This window comes from Tripterygium wilfordii, chromosome 15 (assembly GCF_013401445.1).
Source record: "Tripterygium wilfordii isolate XIE 37 chromosome 15, ASM1340144v1, whole genome shotgun sequence".
Taxonomy (NCBI): Eukaryota; Viridiplantae; Streptophyta; class Magnoliopsida; order Celastrales; family Celastraceae; genus Tripterygium; species Tripterygium wilfordii.
In genome coordinates, this window is record NC_052246.1 from 13518572 (window position 1) to 13535272 (window position 16701).

General features: G+C 37.6%; 3 protein-coding genes across 6 annotated transcripts; 2 read left to right on the plus strand and 1 right to left on the minus strand.

Annotated features, from left to right (window-relative positions):
* Positions 1–128: 128 nt before the first annotated feature.
* On the minus strand, positions 129–2958 carry LOC120016388 (chaperonin-like RbcX protein 2, chloroplastic). Its single transcript, XM_038869127.1, has 5 exons — positions 2337–2958; positions 1408–1499; positions 993–1050; positions 606–671; positions 129–498 (listed from the first exon to the last, which is right to left on the minus strand). The coding sequence occupies exons 1-5, from the start codon at positions 2631–2633 to the stop codon at positions 376–378; spliced, it is 636 nt and encodes a 211-aa protein (XP_038725055.1). The 5' UTR covers positions 2634–2958; the 3' UTR covers positions 129–375.
* A 366-nt stretch (positions 2959–3324) lies between these two features.
* On the plus strand, positions 3325–6456 carry LOC120015981 (G-rich sequence factor 1-like). Of its 2 annotated transcripts, none has more exons than XM_038868521.1 (2): positions 3325–3501; positions 5458–6456. In XM_038868521.1, the coding sequence occupies exons 1-2, from the start codon at positions 3488–3490 to the stop codon at positions 6215–6217; spliced, it is 774 nt and encodes a 257-aa protein (XP_038724449.1). In that variant the 5' UTR covers positions 3325–3487; the 3' UTR covers positions 6218–6456. The 2 variants fall into 2 exon arrangements, with proteins under 2 accessions (XP_038724449.1, XP_038724448.1); XM_038868520.1 differs by having other exon boundaries at positions 3326–3501; positions 5455–6456.
* Positions 6457–8949: 2493 nt separating this feature from the next.
* Positions 8950–14579, plus strand: LOC120016647 (nuclear transcription factor Y subunit A-1-like). Of its 3 annotated transcripts, none has more exons than XM_038869514.1 (6): positions 8950–9099; positions 10732–11038; positions 11209–11324; positions 11475–11543; positions 13019–13183; positions 13772–14579. In XM_038869514.1, the coding sequence occupies exons 2-6, from the start codon at positions 10771–10773 to the stop codon at positions 14189–14191; spliced, it is 1038 nt and encodes a 345-aa protein (XP_038725442.1). In that variant the 5' UTR covers positions 8950–9099; positions 10732–10770; the 3' UTR covers positions 14192–14579. The 3 variants fall into 3 exon arrangements, with proteins under 3 accessions (XP_038725442.1, XP_038725444.1, XP_038725443.1); XM_038869516.1 differs by having other exon boundaries at positions 8951–9099; positions 11212–11324; XM_038869515.1 differs by having other exon boundaries at positions 8967–10646.
* Positions 14580–16701: the final 2122 nt, after the last annotated feature.

Here is a 16701-nt window from a genome sequence, read left to right on the forward strand (position 1 = left end):
ACAGAATTGACCATATAGTTGAGTTCACAGACAATGTTAATCTATAAAATTTCAATATAAGGTAATTTGCTGATGAGATTCTTCAGCTTGTATAGAGTTCGATCATGTCATGAAACGTTTGATGGCTATGGAGCTCATATTTCATCAACCTACACTGAGCTATGCCAAAAATTCCATTCCAAATTGAAATATCTATAATGACAGGTTGGGTATCTATATACAGTTTACATTACACCTACGCTTGAGAATTCTTATTAGCTTGTGAAAAATAATAAAGAAGACTGTCTCTAAAACCAAGTTATTTGATGCCAAACACCTGATGCAAGTGGAACAAAAGGAAGTCCAGGTAAAGAAGAAGTTGCAGGTTGGAATGCTTCAGCCAATCTTCTCTGTGGTTGAATCATCTGATGGCCATATCACTGTCTCAATGAGCCGTTCGCGCATCAACTCCAAGTTCTCGTCAGAGATCTCTTGGTATATTTCGCCATGATTACATTTCTGCAACACAATCATGGGCAAGAAAGAAGAAAAAAATGGATTGTAGTGTTGATTCCATCCATCGGTTAGTAAAATTGTGCATCGGAAATTTTAAAACTATTCATTACCTTAACCCACTTTCCATACAAATGAAGCCGCGTCACCATCACTCTCTCAGCAAGCTCATGTTTCTCCTGTCATCATTGAAGATAAAATAGTCTCATTTCCCAGTTTTCCCTTTTGCTTAAAACCAGAAATTTCCCAAATAAAAGGTTAAAGAGACGAAAGGAATTGGGGTTGCTTGGTCAGAAAATTTGACAAAAAAGGTCAACATCTGTGTCTGCCATGGCTTTGGTTTTGGAGAACTCATGCATAACTTGGCAAACAAGCCGTGGTATGTTTATGGAGTACAGACTGCAATTCTAAACATTTAACATGCTGATAGGAACAAGTTTTCCTCTGTTTCTACATTTTCCAAAGTAACCAAATAAATCCAGGACATTTCAGAAAAGTACCTTCCCAAGTGCACGAATGAAACCCTTCCCGTCACCAGGCTTGTTTGTTGCGACAAAACTGTGTAAAAAAAGATAAGAAATAAGAACCTACATGAAGTAGAAGTACAACCATTAATTTTACTCTCTTCAGTAACTAGGCCAAGTTTCTTGTTCTAAACCTATACCTCACATGGCTTTTATGTCAACCATTCCAACCTCAGTATTTTTCACCACAGTTCAGAGCATACAAAAGTACTTACACATTTCTCTTTTCAACTAGAAACATCGACGCCCGCTAATCAATACAATCATAACTCAAGAGTCGTCCACACTACTAAATTGTTAACTAGGGGTAGCTAAGCCAAAAACATTGATCTTGATGATAATAACATAGAGAATACAGATACCCGTATTGGACAAAGTTGTTATCACTTACTCATAAAACCACCTGTATTGTGTTGGATTCATCTCGTAGAGCTGGTTAAGAACAGTCCTTACTGCTTTGTATGTGAAGTAGTTGAGGATTTGCTGCAGCCAGAAATACTTCATCAATATAAAGAAGCATGAAGGATACCAGAAAGGATGATGGCTACTACCCGACATTCAAAGCTTTAAAATACTTTCGACATTTAAAGAACGGAAAACTATGGTAAGGTGCTCCTGCAAAATTGGACAATGGCTATTTATTTGAACAATTCATGACCGAGAAGTTGCTTACCACCACTCCTTGATGCAATCCTTTTCATTCATAAATCGAAAAAGAGATGATTGTATAAGATTCTCAGTCAGCACTCTGTATCAAGTGACTTAATGACTTACAGTATACTGGTTCATATATTTCCGAAAACAGAGAAATCAGCCGCGTTCGGCTGCCTAGAACTGGTGATCCACGAGTACCTAGTTGATGTGTTTCGAAACTGTGCAATCCCTAGCATCAAATTTTGTACAAAGTTACAGGAAAAAGTCTCACGAATTTAAGGCCATACACTTCCATTGTCCAACAAATCTCACACTAAAGGGAGACTCTTGCACTTAAGTGGTGGGAGATAGCCACTAACCATATATGGTCCGCTTTAAGCCTTCTTGTGCGCTGCTAATGCTAGCAAGCAAACGATGTAACTAATAGACCTTGAACATCACAGAAAAAGGCTGACTACAAAATGTGGATCTTCTACAAGAGTTTCACCATATTCTGCTAAGATACTTACTGAAATTCTACATAAACCAATCAATTTTCATATTCTTGAACTCACTCATCATAGCTTGAGTTCATGTTTAGCCAAAATGATCATATATTCAGCCTGTCAAGCAAATCATATGACATCTACTTAATGACCTATTACGAACAAATCAAATTTCTCTTACCAATTTAACGTCCTCAAAACTTTCCTCGTACTGTCCTGCCAACTCATTCGCCACCATAAGCCTCCGATCTCTCCGCCGCCTTCTCGGACTCCAATTGGCCTGAACTACTTTCCTCGAAAGCCTCCAACCATTCCATGAATCCAGAAAAGAACTTCCCAATTCCAATGACCCAGGCCTTGTCAAATTCTTCCTCTTTATTGAGCTCCTCTGTGAAATCAACTCTCCACAGCTCTTCACGGCCATACTAGTATGCGAATCCACCATTGATGAACTCACCACAGATAAAGCCCCCACCATTCTTTCTGGAACAAGAACCCTTGAAGAAATTGACCAAAACCCAACTGAAAAATTAATTTATTTTGATCTGTTGGAGGGTTTGATTAACGAAAATTAAAGATGCCCACTAGTAAACACCAACGGAGCTCTAATGGGTATCCAGCAAAATGGGAAATTGAGAAACCTTTTCAGTTAAACATCTTATGAAATATTTAAATAGACGGAAAACCTGAAACTTTAGTGAGAGGAAGAGAATTGGAACTTGCGTGGAATGCAAACCAGACAATATTTTTGAGGTCCAAATCTCTCCACCCAAAAGGCTTATACCAAAATCAAAATCAAAATCAAAGTGTGATTCCCTTCGTTGAATATTGTTTTTTCTTGAAATTCTACTTGGAAAAGGTTGAAGTACCTGGACAGGTTCCCAAAATTTGTGGACATATTGACACGTGGAAGAATCTCAGTTTGGGTTTTGCGTGGACGTGTTAGATTCTTCGAAGCGTTGAACCGCCGTGTGCTTTGATAGCACTTAGCAGAGACTTTCTGGGCCTCAATGTCGTCAAGGCTCACAAGGGCAGGATTCTGTACATTCAGTTTGGGCTTCCTCGTGTGGGCCGGTCAACCTAATCAACTCACACCCGATAAGAAATCTTTTGGGCGAATCGTCAATCCACGCATTCGCAAAACCCAACAAAAACGCAAAATAAAAAGCATAACCGAACAACATCGTCTTCTCAACTTGTTTTCGCAACACTGCTGCGACCCCGGCCAACCAACGGCACCTTCATTGGGTAGCCAGCAGCCACCACTTCTCGTCAGTTCATTGTCAGAGATATCAACAAGATCCAACACGCCGGTGCTGTGATCCACATAATATGTTCTACAGAGGGTATGTGATTTTCTCTCACTCGCCCATTCTTTTGTCTTCCTTCTAAATCAATTTTTCCCCCTCTTTAGTGTCTTGTGATTTCTTTTCTTTCTTTCTTTTTTTTGTGATTTTCTTTGGTGTTTTGTGAAATTTTGTTGAAGATTGGTGCAGTCGGGTTATATTTGCTGCGTTTGCCGATAAATTTAATTCGTTATTTGGTGTGATTCAGTTTCCAGGTCGAACGGCTGGGGTCCTGTTAATTTGACACACAAAGAACATTATTTTCCCTCTCTTTTTTTCCTTGTATGTACTTGTGTATGTCGCTTCGGGGAATTCGTTTCTTTATTAGTTATATTTGAATTTGTGTTTAATTGCTCATTCCACCATAATATACCCAGAACCCTTTTGTATTCTTATATTTATTTCTGTTCTTTTGGAAATATAGCCTTTAATTCAAATGGATTGAACACAATTCCTTGCATTCAATAAAATCCTTGAATTCAATAGGAAAAATTTTAGTAATTACAAATGCTACTGCGTCAAGAGACCCTCTCTTTATAAACCAACCTTCCCCCTCTCCCCTCCAACAATCTGTGTCTCCTAGGTACCGCAAGTTGTTAAGGTTCTTAGATTTGTATATCGATGGTATCAGTGTCATTAGTTTTTGGCTAGTGGTCCGTCTTGGTAAATTTATTAGAGTGTAGCCAAATGTTTGATTTTAGGCATGTTTGAAAGCTTGTATTGTAGATTCCAACTTCAGATACCAGCTTGATGTTCCTTTGTCAATGAATTCTTTTATTGTTCAAATAAGAAAAGAAAAATGGTCCCTTTTTCATAGTAGTAACAGAAACTAACAGAGTTTATAATCATTCTTTGATTGTCTACTTCTTTGTAATTTCAAGATTTAATTGCTCAAGTTTTAAGTTCATTGATGATTGATGTAAGTAAAATTGAAGTTTGATGAGGACCAACATGTGTGGCGTCTTTCATAAAGATTTAACACATGTATGTCGTGTCTTTCATAAAGATTTAACAACTTATTGGGGCCTAATGTAATAAGTTCTCAAGATTCAAGAATCGTTTCTCTGTCCTGCATAGGATATGGTATATGGCATGTTTAGAATTTCTTGGTGGTTTAGGTTTTCTCACTGTGTTTGTTATCCTTGATATTACTATTTCTATACCCGAAGAGCTGATTACATAGTTGCCCCTTATAGCCCATTGCACAGGATCTTTGGAAAGATTATATCAGCCCTAACATAACGAAAACACGCTTCTGTGATTTTCTGAAAGTTTTACCCTGGTGTTCTTGGGTGGTCAAACTTATGCAGTGTTTGTCTTGAAAATGTTCCCATTTGGCAATGATAAATGATGAGTTTTTTTTAAAAAAAGACAATGATAAATGATGAGAACGGGGATTGTAAAAGGTTTTTTTCTTTTTAACAGCATACTCATTACTTGCATGCTCTACCACTTTGTGTCTTTCAAATAAAATACGTTATTTTATTCATCTATTGATACTGTAACCACTATGGGTTAGACAATTGAAGTAATTGCTGCGATTTCAAGAGCAACCAGTTGAGACAAAATTCATGTATTTATTGAGAAGCCCTCCACTATCTAGGACTATTTCCACTCTTCTTTGAGTGCCTTCAACAGTGCATAGGTAGCGCTTACACTGAGTAGGCAGCTCAGCTTACTATTATTCCTACCCTAATGTGTCAAGAATAGAATAGGTAGCATAAGTCAGCAAGCAAGCATAGCTAGATCTAAGGTATTTGGATCATAAGGTATATCCTACCCCAACCCACCACCCTTCTTTTTTGGTTCTTTCTACTCTAATATGTGACCAGAGAAATGGAGATAGGAGAGTCTCGATCATGTGATCCCAGTACTTTTAAAGGTGCTCATGTTCTATAATTTAAAGATTTTCAAATTTTCATTAACATGTTTTTTTTTTTGGGTTGAATGAAGTAGATATATTGATGGTGCGGATGGGCGCGAAATGGGTGCAAAGCGTCAGCGGGTAATCAATCAGGGTCCTTCATTTTTTGGGGCTTCTCCTGGCCCTAGTTTTATGTACAACCCACCTCCATATGGATATGTTAGTCAACCGCCACCTTTCCCTGTCGTCCGTCTGCATGGTCTCCCCTTTGATTGCACTGAGGCTGATGTATTTGACTTCTTCCATGGTCTGGATATCGTTGACATACTTTTTGTCCGCAAGGGTGGCAAGTTCACTGGAGAAGCCTTCTGTGTTTTAGGATATCCTATGCAAGTTGAGTTTGCCCTTCAAAAGAATAGGCATAACATGGGCAGGAGATATGTTGAGGTTTTTAGGAGTAAGAGGCAAGAGTATTACAAAGCAATAGCAAATGAAGTTTCGGATCCTCGTGGCAGTTCACCCCGAAGAAGTCGCTCGAGGGCTAGATCTTATGATGAGGGAAAGGAGTCTGCCGAGCATACCGGAGTTTTGCGGTTGAGGGGACTACCATTTTCAGCTGGAAAGGATGAAATAGTGGAGTTCTTCAAAGATTTTATGCTGTCTGAAGATTCAATTCATTTTACGATGAATAAAGAGGGGAGACCTACTGGAGAAGCTTTTGTAGAGTTTGCAAATGCAGAGGATTCAAAAGCAGCAATGGCAAAGGATAGGATGACACTTGGGAGTCGTTATATTGAGTTGTTTCCCTCATCAGTAGAGGATATGGATGCATCAGTTTCAAGAGGACGGTGACTTCTTATACCTTTGCTTCAATTTGCTTTCTTCTACCTGCTATATCTTTAGCCTTTTCTTGTTATTGTGAAAAGTGAAGAAACTGTTTACCTGTGTTTTTAGATCCGTGTGCTTTATGTTTATGATTAAACTTGAGTTTCTATAGAACTGGAGTTAGACTATGAGACATCTTATTTTGTGCAGCTATTTTGGCTCTCTTCTAGCTTTGTCATAAATGGCAAATTTTCGGGCTTCTCTTAGCTTTTGGATAACTCATGCTGCGGTTTAGGAAATTAAAAGATATTGAAGTTAATATTGCTTGTAAAAGAAGGAATTGTACCCTATGAAAGAAGAAATATTGTCCAACGGCTTTTTCTTTTTGAGTATTACTATTAACTGTTACCAGATTCTAGTATTTTCTGGAAACCAAATTATTTCTTGGACTTGCTAAACCTCAAAACACAGTTTCATAACAATATTATTACTCCTAAAAACAGTTGTAACTTTCATTATTCTCATTTGATTGTGATTCATTTGGTACTGACCTGGTCTCGGTAGATTTCCCTTCCTTTAAACCAACATGAAAAATCAGTATTCCTGCTCCAGCTTTGCTTGGTTAGCACCTCTGCCACGGAATTTTCTCTCTCAAGATGTTAGTGAGACTGATATGCTGTAGCTGTGAAGTAATTTTGTGTATGTTGTTGCAAATATGGACCATCTTCCATTGTGGTGCAGGTCCAGACTTCCAGTACTCGTGCGCCTGTTCTTGCGCTGTCTTCTTCTTAGATGAGTGAAGTGTCTTGTGACACTTTCCACCATCTCTCATAAATATCGACCTCATCTATAGCGTAGACGCATATCATTGTTCCTCTAGGCTCAACGTACTCGTTTAGGTGTAGAAAATCAATCATATGTATTGTTCCTCTGAACCAATCATATCGTGTAAGTCTGTGTTAGGTTATGGAAACTTTTTATCTACTAGCCACTCTATTTCTTTACCGATATGGGATCTGATCAAACACCTTCACCATCTCTCATAAATATGGACCTCGTCTATAGCGTAGATGCATATCTTTGTTCCTCCTTGGTTGGCAACAAATCGATACCCACATTTGTAGTTTTCCATGTGTACTTATTAGCAAGTATGAATTGGGGTTCGGTGCCACGCCTTCCCCAAATTCTGCTGGTGAAGTGCGTCTCACGTGGGACCTTCAAGGCTCCGATAAGCGCACCCCGGAGAGCATTAACATGTTTTTACATCGCCAACTTGATGAAACGTAGGTTTTTTAATAATAAAGTTTTTTAAATTATTTCTTATTAGTCTTAAGATTATGGATTTTATTGTGATTAATGTAAAAGACTCTAATTGATGCATTTTGTACTTGTATACATATTCTTATGTATGTTTTTTTTTTTTTTGAAAGGCCCACAGGCCACACACACTCGAAGCCATGCCTGAGGGGCATGAAGGCTACCACAGCGGATGGAAAACTACCCAAATCCCAAACCCCCTTGTGAGAATAGAACTCTGGACCTCAAGGTCCTAGGCAGACAATCTGACCAACCAATCAAACTATCTCCCATTCTCAAACGTTATCTATGTCTAATAGTGACACAAAATCAAACAATTTTTTTTTTGAAAAAGATTTCATAGACCTGATTGCATTAGGTTACCCAATTAATTGAGTAACTAAGGCTAGTAGGCACCCAGGCCACCATAAATGTGGAATGCAATCTAAGAACTAAAAAATAAAAACAAAGTAATAAAACACACACTAAATCGAAAATCGTCAGACATTATTGACGACATCGGATTACACCAGACACTGTCAAACCACTGTCCAACGAGTCCGACTCCATCTGTCTAAACTGGGTAACAAAAACTAAACATAAAATAAAAATAAAAAAACACAAATTGCAACTTAGATCTACAACACGGATCTTGGCTTCCTCTGTAACAAAATAGGTCAAACTCCCTCAAATTTGAAATCTCGCACTAAAATTCTGAATAGATGTCGTCGGAGCACCGGAAACGTCAATGATCAAAGATCCATGACATATGGAGGAGATCGAAATCCGGAGAAGATAATCCTTGTAAAATCCTTATTCACAACATAAAACATCACAAAATGAAACAGATTTGGAAGAAGAAAAGGCATATCTAACCCATGGAAGGAAAAGGTGAAAGAAGAGGGTAGAAGAGGGGGGAGGGGGAGAGGAGGAGGCGGCGCGGCTCCTCCTCTCCCAAAGCTTTTCCAAATCAGTTTTTTTTTTTCCTAGAGAGATAAGGGAGAGGGGGTGGGGAGAGAGACAACTTTATAACTTTTTTTTTAAAAAAAAAAACAATTTCTGTGAATGTACAATACATTTAGTTCAAAATTTAAGATGATCATCTTCGAGACAACTTAGGATTAAATGTTTCGACTTTTGATGATAAAACTTGATTATATTAGTTCAAAATGCACTTAAACCCTAAAAGTATATTAAAAAATGTATCATCATTCAAATTTCAAAAAGATCACCCATCTTAATAAGCATAAAATTTAAGTAGCCTTTTAGTTAATTTATGAGAATTTTAGAAATGTTTTGTTGTACACAATTCCAAATTTGTTAGCTCCATTAACAAAATAAAAACAGCAAAAATAAAGCTACTTGAAAAAAATATACGCAACGTGTCGGGATATTACTGGTGGTAGACAGACGCCTGTCAACAAGCGGTGTTGTTATCATAAACCAACTCTCATAGTAAAAATAGGCAAACATCTTCTACGACTGGTATAACTGGAATTCGCGGAGAAAAAAGATTGACTCTCATTTGATCGCCCTGATACGCGAACAAGAAGATCGAAAACCCCAAGATTTAGGGTTTCTGTATAATTTTTCTCTACTCTTACACGAAACCAGTAAGTTAATCTGATCAGTCATTCGATTCTTTAAATGGATTCTAATTCCTCTCTTTCAAGTATGGGTTTATATGGCTTTGCATGTGTTCTTGTTGATTTCTTGGGGCTTCTAGAGTTGAAGTTCTTGCTAGAATTCTTTATTTCTTCAGTTAAAATGGCTACTTCTGTTCCTTCGGTGGTTAATTTTGAGGGTAATTTGTGCTTTGGGAAAACTGCGGGAAAGTATTGAAATTTGAAATTCGGGTGTGGCTTCTAAGTTGGGGATTTAGCGAGCATGCCGTACGCTTCCAGAGAAATTGAAGAGAAGACAGTGACGATGCTTGTTTTTTTTCTGCCTCTTTTGAGAGAATTTAAATATTCAACAATGGGGTTGTCTTGTTGGGTTAGAAGAATTCGAGCATCTTGCAACGGAATTTGGTGATACAGTTAATGGATGCATTATTTATTTCTGTTTTAATCTTTTTCATGGTCTCTTTTGGTTCGTGAAAAATGTAAGAAAACGGGAGGAACGAAATTTGATACCTGACCTCCTGCATACTTTGGAATTACTGACATTCATTCCCACTTGAGTTGGTAGAATTGCGTAGCTTAACAATTGGGCAAGGTTACAAAATAAATCAGAAATTTTTTTGGTTGTTCTGAAGGACGAAAGAATAGAATTAGCTTTAATTTGGGAGTGAGGATGTTGGGAAAAAAATGCCCAGTTGAGAGAGCACATGAATGTACAAGGCTCGCTATTGAGAAGTTCAGTTCGAGACTCGTGCTTTGTGACAACATAGATGGCAAATTCATGAGTATCTGATTTTTGGTTTTTGTTTACTTTATTTTTGAAACCATAAACTGTGTTAATATAGAGTTGTACTTGTGAGGGTGTTCTAGATGTTAATTTTCCGATGGATTTATAATGAGAATACAGTTATTGTTTCTCATGTCACTCAATGTTATGCACACTACCATTCAATCTAATACCCTATCCTGTTTTATGTGGTAGCTTTTAGTTTACTGATTTACAACTTCGCATTTGGATGCAGAAAAGGTATGACAGAGAATAATAATTTCTCATCTCAGAAGGTTATATTTTATTATATTTGAGAACTTAAGAACTTTTTGTTCCCAAATGTTTGTCTTTTGATTCAAAATCGTGAGATGGTTGACATGAACTTGTTTGAGTTCTCCCACCTCTCCACCACCACCTGACACATAAAACCAAGGGGAAAAAGGAATAAAAGAAAAGCTATATTCTGTTCATCTTTTCATTTCTCTGGGATTTAAGTGGCACTTTTATATAAGAGCCTGTCGTGATTTTTATTCCCTTTATTTATTTTTGTCTTTTTATCAGTGTGATAGAGCATTGGTGATACTTTCTTGGGAGGGTTTCCATCTGATTGAAATTCCAGAATTTTTAGGGAGCGATTTTATTTTTTCGTTCATAAAAAGAAGGAATAATTTCTCTTTCAGATTTTTTTCTCCAATAGTAGGTAGGGAGTGGATGATGCATTTGCACCATTTCGCCCCCTTCTTTTGCAAATTCTTTCCAAGAGCCTCTGGTATGATTGCTTAGTTTGCTCGTCTTCCTGAAGTTTTGCTCTGAATATCTGTGATCACTCCAAAAAAACTTTTTTGATATGGAAGGGGGTCCAGAGGTTGGCTGTTGTTTGAGAAACTTAAGGGATGCAATCAAAGTCAAATGAAAATCAGGAAGCACCTGACCCAGACGGCATACCACCTAACACAATGTATGTTGAACCCTGGTGGCGAAGTATTGGCTATAATTCCAGCAACCCGGTTGTGACCCAGGAGAATCCATCAGACTCATCTTCGCAGGGAGGGCAAAATGGCTCAGAGTCGGATGACGATCACTCTCTATCTAAAGGCAGACAAGGGAGGGAAGGAAATGTGGTTAGAAAAGAAAGGCAAGCCACTGCATCTTCACGATCGGGTACTTTAAACCGTTTCTTTAAATGTCATTTAACCGAGTAAAAATCTAGTAATTATCTCAAAGGGCTTGAAACTTCATTTGTATGATGGTTGTTTTTTTCCCCAGTTAAAAGAGAATGAGTTGTTGATTCTTGATTCCATGCTAGTGGATATTTTATTCTTCAATTTCAACAGGGAATTATGGAGAAGGAGACCAAAATCTGCAGCATGTTGCGTCAATTACACCAATGATGCAGGATGAGTCTATTGCTCAACCTACACAGCTTGAACTTGTTGGTCACTCAATTGTATGTTATTTTTCCCCTTATTTTAAACACTTCACCTTTGAGTTTGGCTTGATAAAGACATTAACCATTAGTCTATAAGTCGGGAACATTAGAACTTGTGTTCACTTTATTTGGTGGAGAGATTCTTAGTTTGTTGCAACCCTTTTGCAGGCATGTGCATCAAATCCATCCCAAGATTCATTTTATGGTGGGATGATGAGTTTTGGGCATCAACCTTTGGTATGTTAACTAAGCCTGGTTTTAGCTTCATATTCTGGGCGTACTTTTTTTGAGGGACAGTTTCTGGACATACTTGTCTGCCTTCGTTTTTAATTCCCTTCCCTTCTCCAAACCGTTGCTTATGGGGAGGAATTAACTGGTAGTCACTTTTGATCCTTATATTTGTGGTTGTATAGGTTTCCAGTTTTTGCATGTTACATTTGGTTGTGGGATTTATAGAGTATTTTCTTTACATTTGTTTTGTGAGATATACTGAGCGATATGAAATGTCATTATGTGAATAGCTGGTTATTTTGATTGAAAAGAATTTTTAACTTCCAGATGTTGAAAATAGCTAGGATTTTTAAAAAATATTAGTTTTTCCTTTGTTTTTTATAATGAAGTATCTGCTTGTATTAGTTTTCAACTTTCAATTGCCAGTTATTTTGGTTCTCAGCTTCTTTTTATTTAAATTTTTTTGAACAAATAGATAGATAGCAACAGTGTGGTCAAATGAGGAGCAAGTTACCTGGTATCCTGGGCAATGGAAGGTAGATTCATGTTTGCGGGGCTGGGTTGGGACTATTGTGTCTCAGTCCCTCAACTAATGTACTGGTGGTTGGGAGTTTATGGCCATCAGGGGTCTCAAATTGATGATATGAGAGGTCCTGTAGAAATTATGCGTCTTATTGAGTTATGTTTAAGATTATTCGGGCCCTTTATAGGCATGGCTTTGTTGACATGGAGGGCAGCATTTTAATTCTCTGTCTTTGTATGTAATTCTGCTGCTCATATGTAGGTAATATGTTCTTTCAAGAATAACATTTCTACTGGCAGGCTGCAATCTCCTTTCAGATATTGTTTGATGGCTGGATGTGGTGGTTTTTGGTACTTGTGTTTTATGGGCTGTAGTATTTATTAAAATTTTATTTTTCTGTCTGAGAATTTTCTAGACAAGCAAAAAACTCTGAAGTATCTTCCCCCTCTGCCATCCCCTTTCCTTATTCTTAGTTGATTTTAGCCTGTTTTAAATAGGGGTTAGAATCTATTACTTAGTTATTGCAGGAATCAATCGAAATAAGATAGCCTTTGTATGGTATCCTTTACAAATACGTTTACGAAGCTATAAAAGTTCAGAGGAATCTTCTTCCTTTGAGATAGTAATAGATTTTTTGACAGAATGGGCTTTAACATTTTCTTATGCTTGCCTAGTTGAACCATCCATTGGCATAATGATTTAGCTGGGCTCTGATTTCTGATAATGGACGAATGGCTTTGACACTTTAATTGTAGACTTTAGGGATGCTGACTTTAAAATGGCTAAATCTGGATTTTTCATCATGTGCAGTGGGTAAACTATCATCGATTTTTCTTGGTATTTTTTGCTTTATAATACTTATTGTGAAACCCCTCTTTCCCTCCAAAAGCAAAGAGAGATATAAAATGTTTTTAAATGTGGAATGTTCTGTCTGATGAGTTAATCATTTTAATGGCAGGGTTATACTCCGTTTGTTGGAATGCCTCATGCTAGAATGCCATTGCCTCTGGAGATGGCACAAGAACCTGTTTACGTGAACGCAAAACAGTATCAAGGAATTTTGAGGCGAAGACAAGCACGTGCCAAGGCAGAGATTGAAAAGAAGCTGATAAAAAATAGAAAGGTGTGTAGAATGGTATGCTTTTAAAGTTATGTGTGTGTGTGTGTGTTTCTCCTTCTCTCTCTTTTTAATTTTTTAAATGACGTAACCGCATGCCTTTGAATCTTGGGGCTTTGTTAAGTTGTTTGGGGTATATATTGCCTTGGCTTGCTTTGCTGCTGATGTTTCCTGTTGCGGTTAACTGATGTGATATATGTTGACTTACGGTAACTAATTTTTTTGTCAATAAAATGTCTGTGTATTCATTTTATTTCTCTAGTTTTAGATGCATCTTTTGCTCCTCATGTTTTAGTTCTAGACCTGTCAATAGGATGGAGAATGAACAGCATCTTTTTGGCTTGTGAAATGTAAAGGTTATTGTAAGGGAATTACTCATTTTACGAGGTCAATTGTGTTATTGCTATGAATGTGATTAAATTGTGGGTTGGATCCTTGTTTAATGAATGAGAAATATACATGTTAATTTGATAAAAAGTTATATCATAAATATATTTTTACATGTTAATTCGATAAGCAGTTGTATCAACATAAGCTACTTGCAATCTAAGTGCCTTCTGATGATATCTTTATGGTGTTGAACATCTTATATAGCCATATCTTCATGAATCTCGGCACCAGCATGCTATGAGAAGGGCGAGGGGCAATGGAGGACGTTTTGCGAAGAAAACAAATGATGTTGCATCCAAGCATTCAAATGGTGATGCCTCTGGTCCAACCTTCTCATCTCAGTCTTTCAGTTCATCAGGTTCGGAGCCATTGCCATCTGACTCCACTGAGATGTGGAATTCATGTAATAGTCGGAAAGATCCTCGAGGGGCCCAAGGGCAGGACACATTTGAGTCCCACAATCATGTAAATGGCAACGGCAACCACCAGAATCACAATGGGATTCAATCCATCCCTTCTAATATTCACTCAGTCGAGAGAGGCGAGGGTGAAGACTATCTGGACCAACAACACAGAAGCTACTCCTCAAACCAGACTTTGCAGAGGCATGGTTCAAATCAGTGAACAACACAAACGTGACGTGTACCAAGGCAGAGGATTAAAATCATCCAGTTAATAGATTAGTGAAGGATGAATCCTCTCTTAATTTGGTAAATCATAGGCTGGCAATTTTTGTCAGACGGCAAATCATTCTTGGCTGTTTTTACACTTATTGCGGCGTGGATTGGGATGATGAATATACTGTATGTCTTCTTTTGTCTGCAGAATTGTTATATTTCGTCATCTTTCTTCCCGTTTGTCTATTTGTACAGAGCGATACTGTTGGATGTCTGAGTAGACCTAGCTTTTTCTGTAGTTCTTGTAACAGTTACAAGCAGCTTTTCGTGCTTGTGTGAAAACTTGTTCCCGGTTTGATTGGAAGAATATTACGTCCGGTAACTTGTTCATTTGAGTGTTTTACTATTCTGTTGCTTGGATTTGGATGGTGGTTTCCAGTGCACAAAAGTTTTGACTTACAAAGTGTTTTCTTTTTTAATGCTCCAACGAACCGTCCAACGTATTGAGTCGCTGACTCCTGCTTAACGAGACCAGTCTTTGCTTGTAAAGCAAGCATATGATACGATGCCGTGTCATATATCGTCCGTCCAATATAAAATGCTGATAACCCGCTAAAATTACTTTATTGTCGTTCGCTCTTTCATTTTTCATCTACAAACCCAAAACTCACTTTGAAACAAACCCTAATAGATCTGATCCCATACTGATTCAACAACCAAATCCATGTCGTCGATCGTTTCCGGGTCCATCCTTCGCTCCAGCGCAGCCAGGACTTTGGCGGCCGCTGTGAGGTTCGCCTCAGCACCGAAACCAAAAATCAATCCCGTCTTCTCTACCTTAAAGCAGTTTCAACCTTGCTCGTCTCATTTTCAGGACCTACAAGATCACCGCATTGGATGAGATATGGTGTTTTCAACAAATCGATCCGGCGGATCTGCAGTGGACTACCATCTCCAACTAAGTCTCCCATATGAACGCGCCTTCCGTCCATATGCCGTCTCGGAGAACGCTAACCTCGTCTGTAGACAGTCTTGATATAAATCGGCCAGGCCAGTCACACGTTCGATCCTAAGGACATCAAAGCCTTTTAGGTCCGCCTCTCTCTACCTTTCATATTTGTCTATCGCACGTTACAGATCGTATCGAGCTCTTGTTTCTAATATTTTGTTTGTTACGGTTGAGGCCTAAGAAATAAATTACCATATTGTTACAGACGATGTTTATTTCTCCATTATCGTTGAATCCCAAGTCTAATTTGAATCTCTTGTGATAACTTTAATTTTCTTGCAGTTTCTCTCTAGCCAAACAAAAAATTAGAAGCGTGATTAATGTTTTAGGCTTCTATGTTTCTCTCCATTAACATTTATTAACCATATTATCTGTGTTAATGATCATGTTTGTCTGAATTAATTGCATTAAGATTTGCTTCGATGGTGTAACATACTACCCTGATAAATGGCTAGAGAGATCATTTAGGGTTTAACCGTCTTTTCCATAGTTTTTAGATGGTACAAACATTGAGTTTCTATACTTTAGGTAGTTGAAATTCAGCTAAAGTTTTATAGGTTTGTCAAGGGAATTTAATATTTATCTTACAATCTCATGAGTTTTATGCAGACATCGAAACTATTAAAAAAGAAAAGAAAAGAAAAAGAGGTAAATAAATTCCGTGCACAAGGTTATTGTGCACCCGCAGCGTGTGTGGTTGAAGACATACGTGATGCATGCATACCTTGTCCAAGATAATATGTGGAGATGTTTTCATGAATTGAACATGTGACATCTAGGTTACACCCTTGCAACTCTATTATTTGGCACGTGCAGTTACTATATTAGATTTTTTATTGGCCAACTAATCAATATGCTTTGAATCTTCTTTTGGAGTTTCTGAATCATCCACAGATGGATCATTTCAGGGAGAGTCTGCATAGGTTAGAATGTTAGATACATCCTTTCATAGTTTACTGGTTTTAACATTGTTTACTTTTGTACCATTGTTAATGAATAAATGATTAATCAATCTACCTACTCTATCTTGATTATATTCAGCTCAGCCTCTTGTTTAATCATCATATATTGCAGAAGGCACCCTTGTTTTATGTTAACTATTCAGTAATAGTTATCCCAATCTCAACTTTTGCCTTATCAAAATTTACGGGCTGGCTTCATTTTTTTCGTGAGTGCTCATCTTATTTAACTGATGTTTGTTTTGCGCTAGTGTAAGCTTGTTCAAGGTACTGAGCACAATCACCAGATTTCTAACTTTATGACTCAGCCAATGGATTAAAATCTTTTTGCAAGGAAGCAATATTTTATTTGATATACCTGGTTGTACATTTGTTCCAGTTCTACCGAACTAAAGAGCATATTAAATATTAACCTTTTTTTTCATCCTGCAGGTTTCTTTTATATACCTCCTGCGACATAGTTTTCTTGGCACCAGATTTTTTGGTATCCTAGAAAGCTAATTATGGTATCTAAAAAATGAAGTCTGGAGGAGTGATATGGATGGTAGT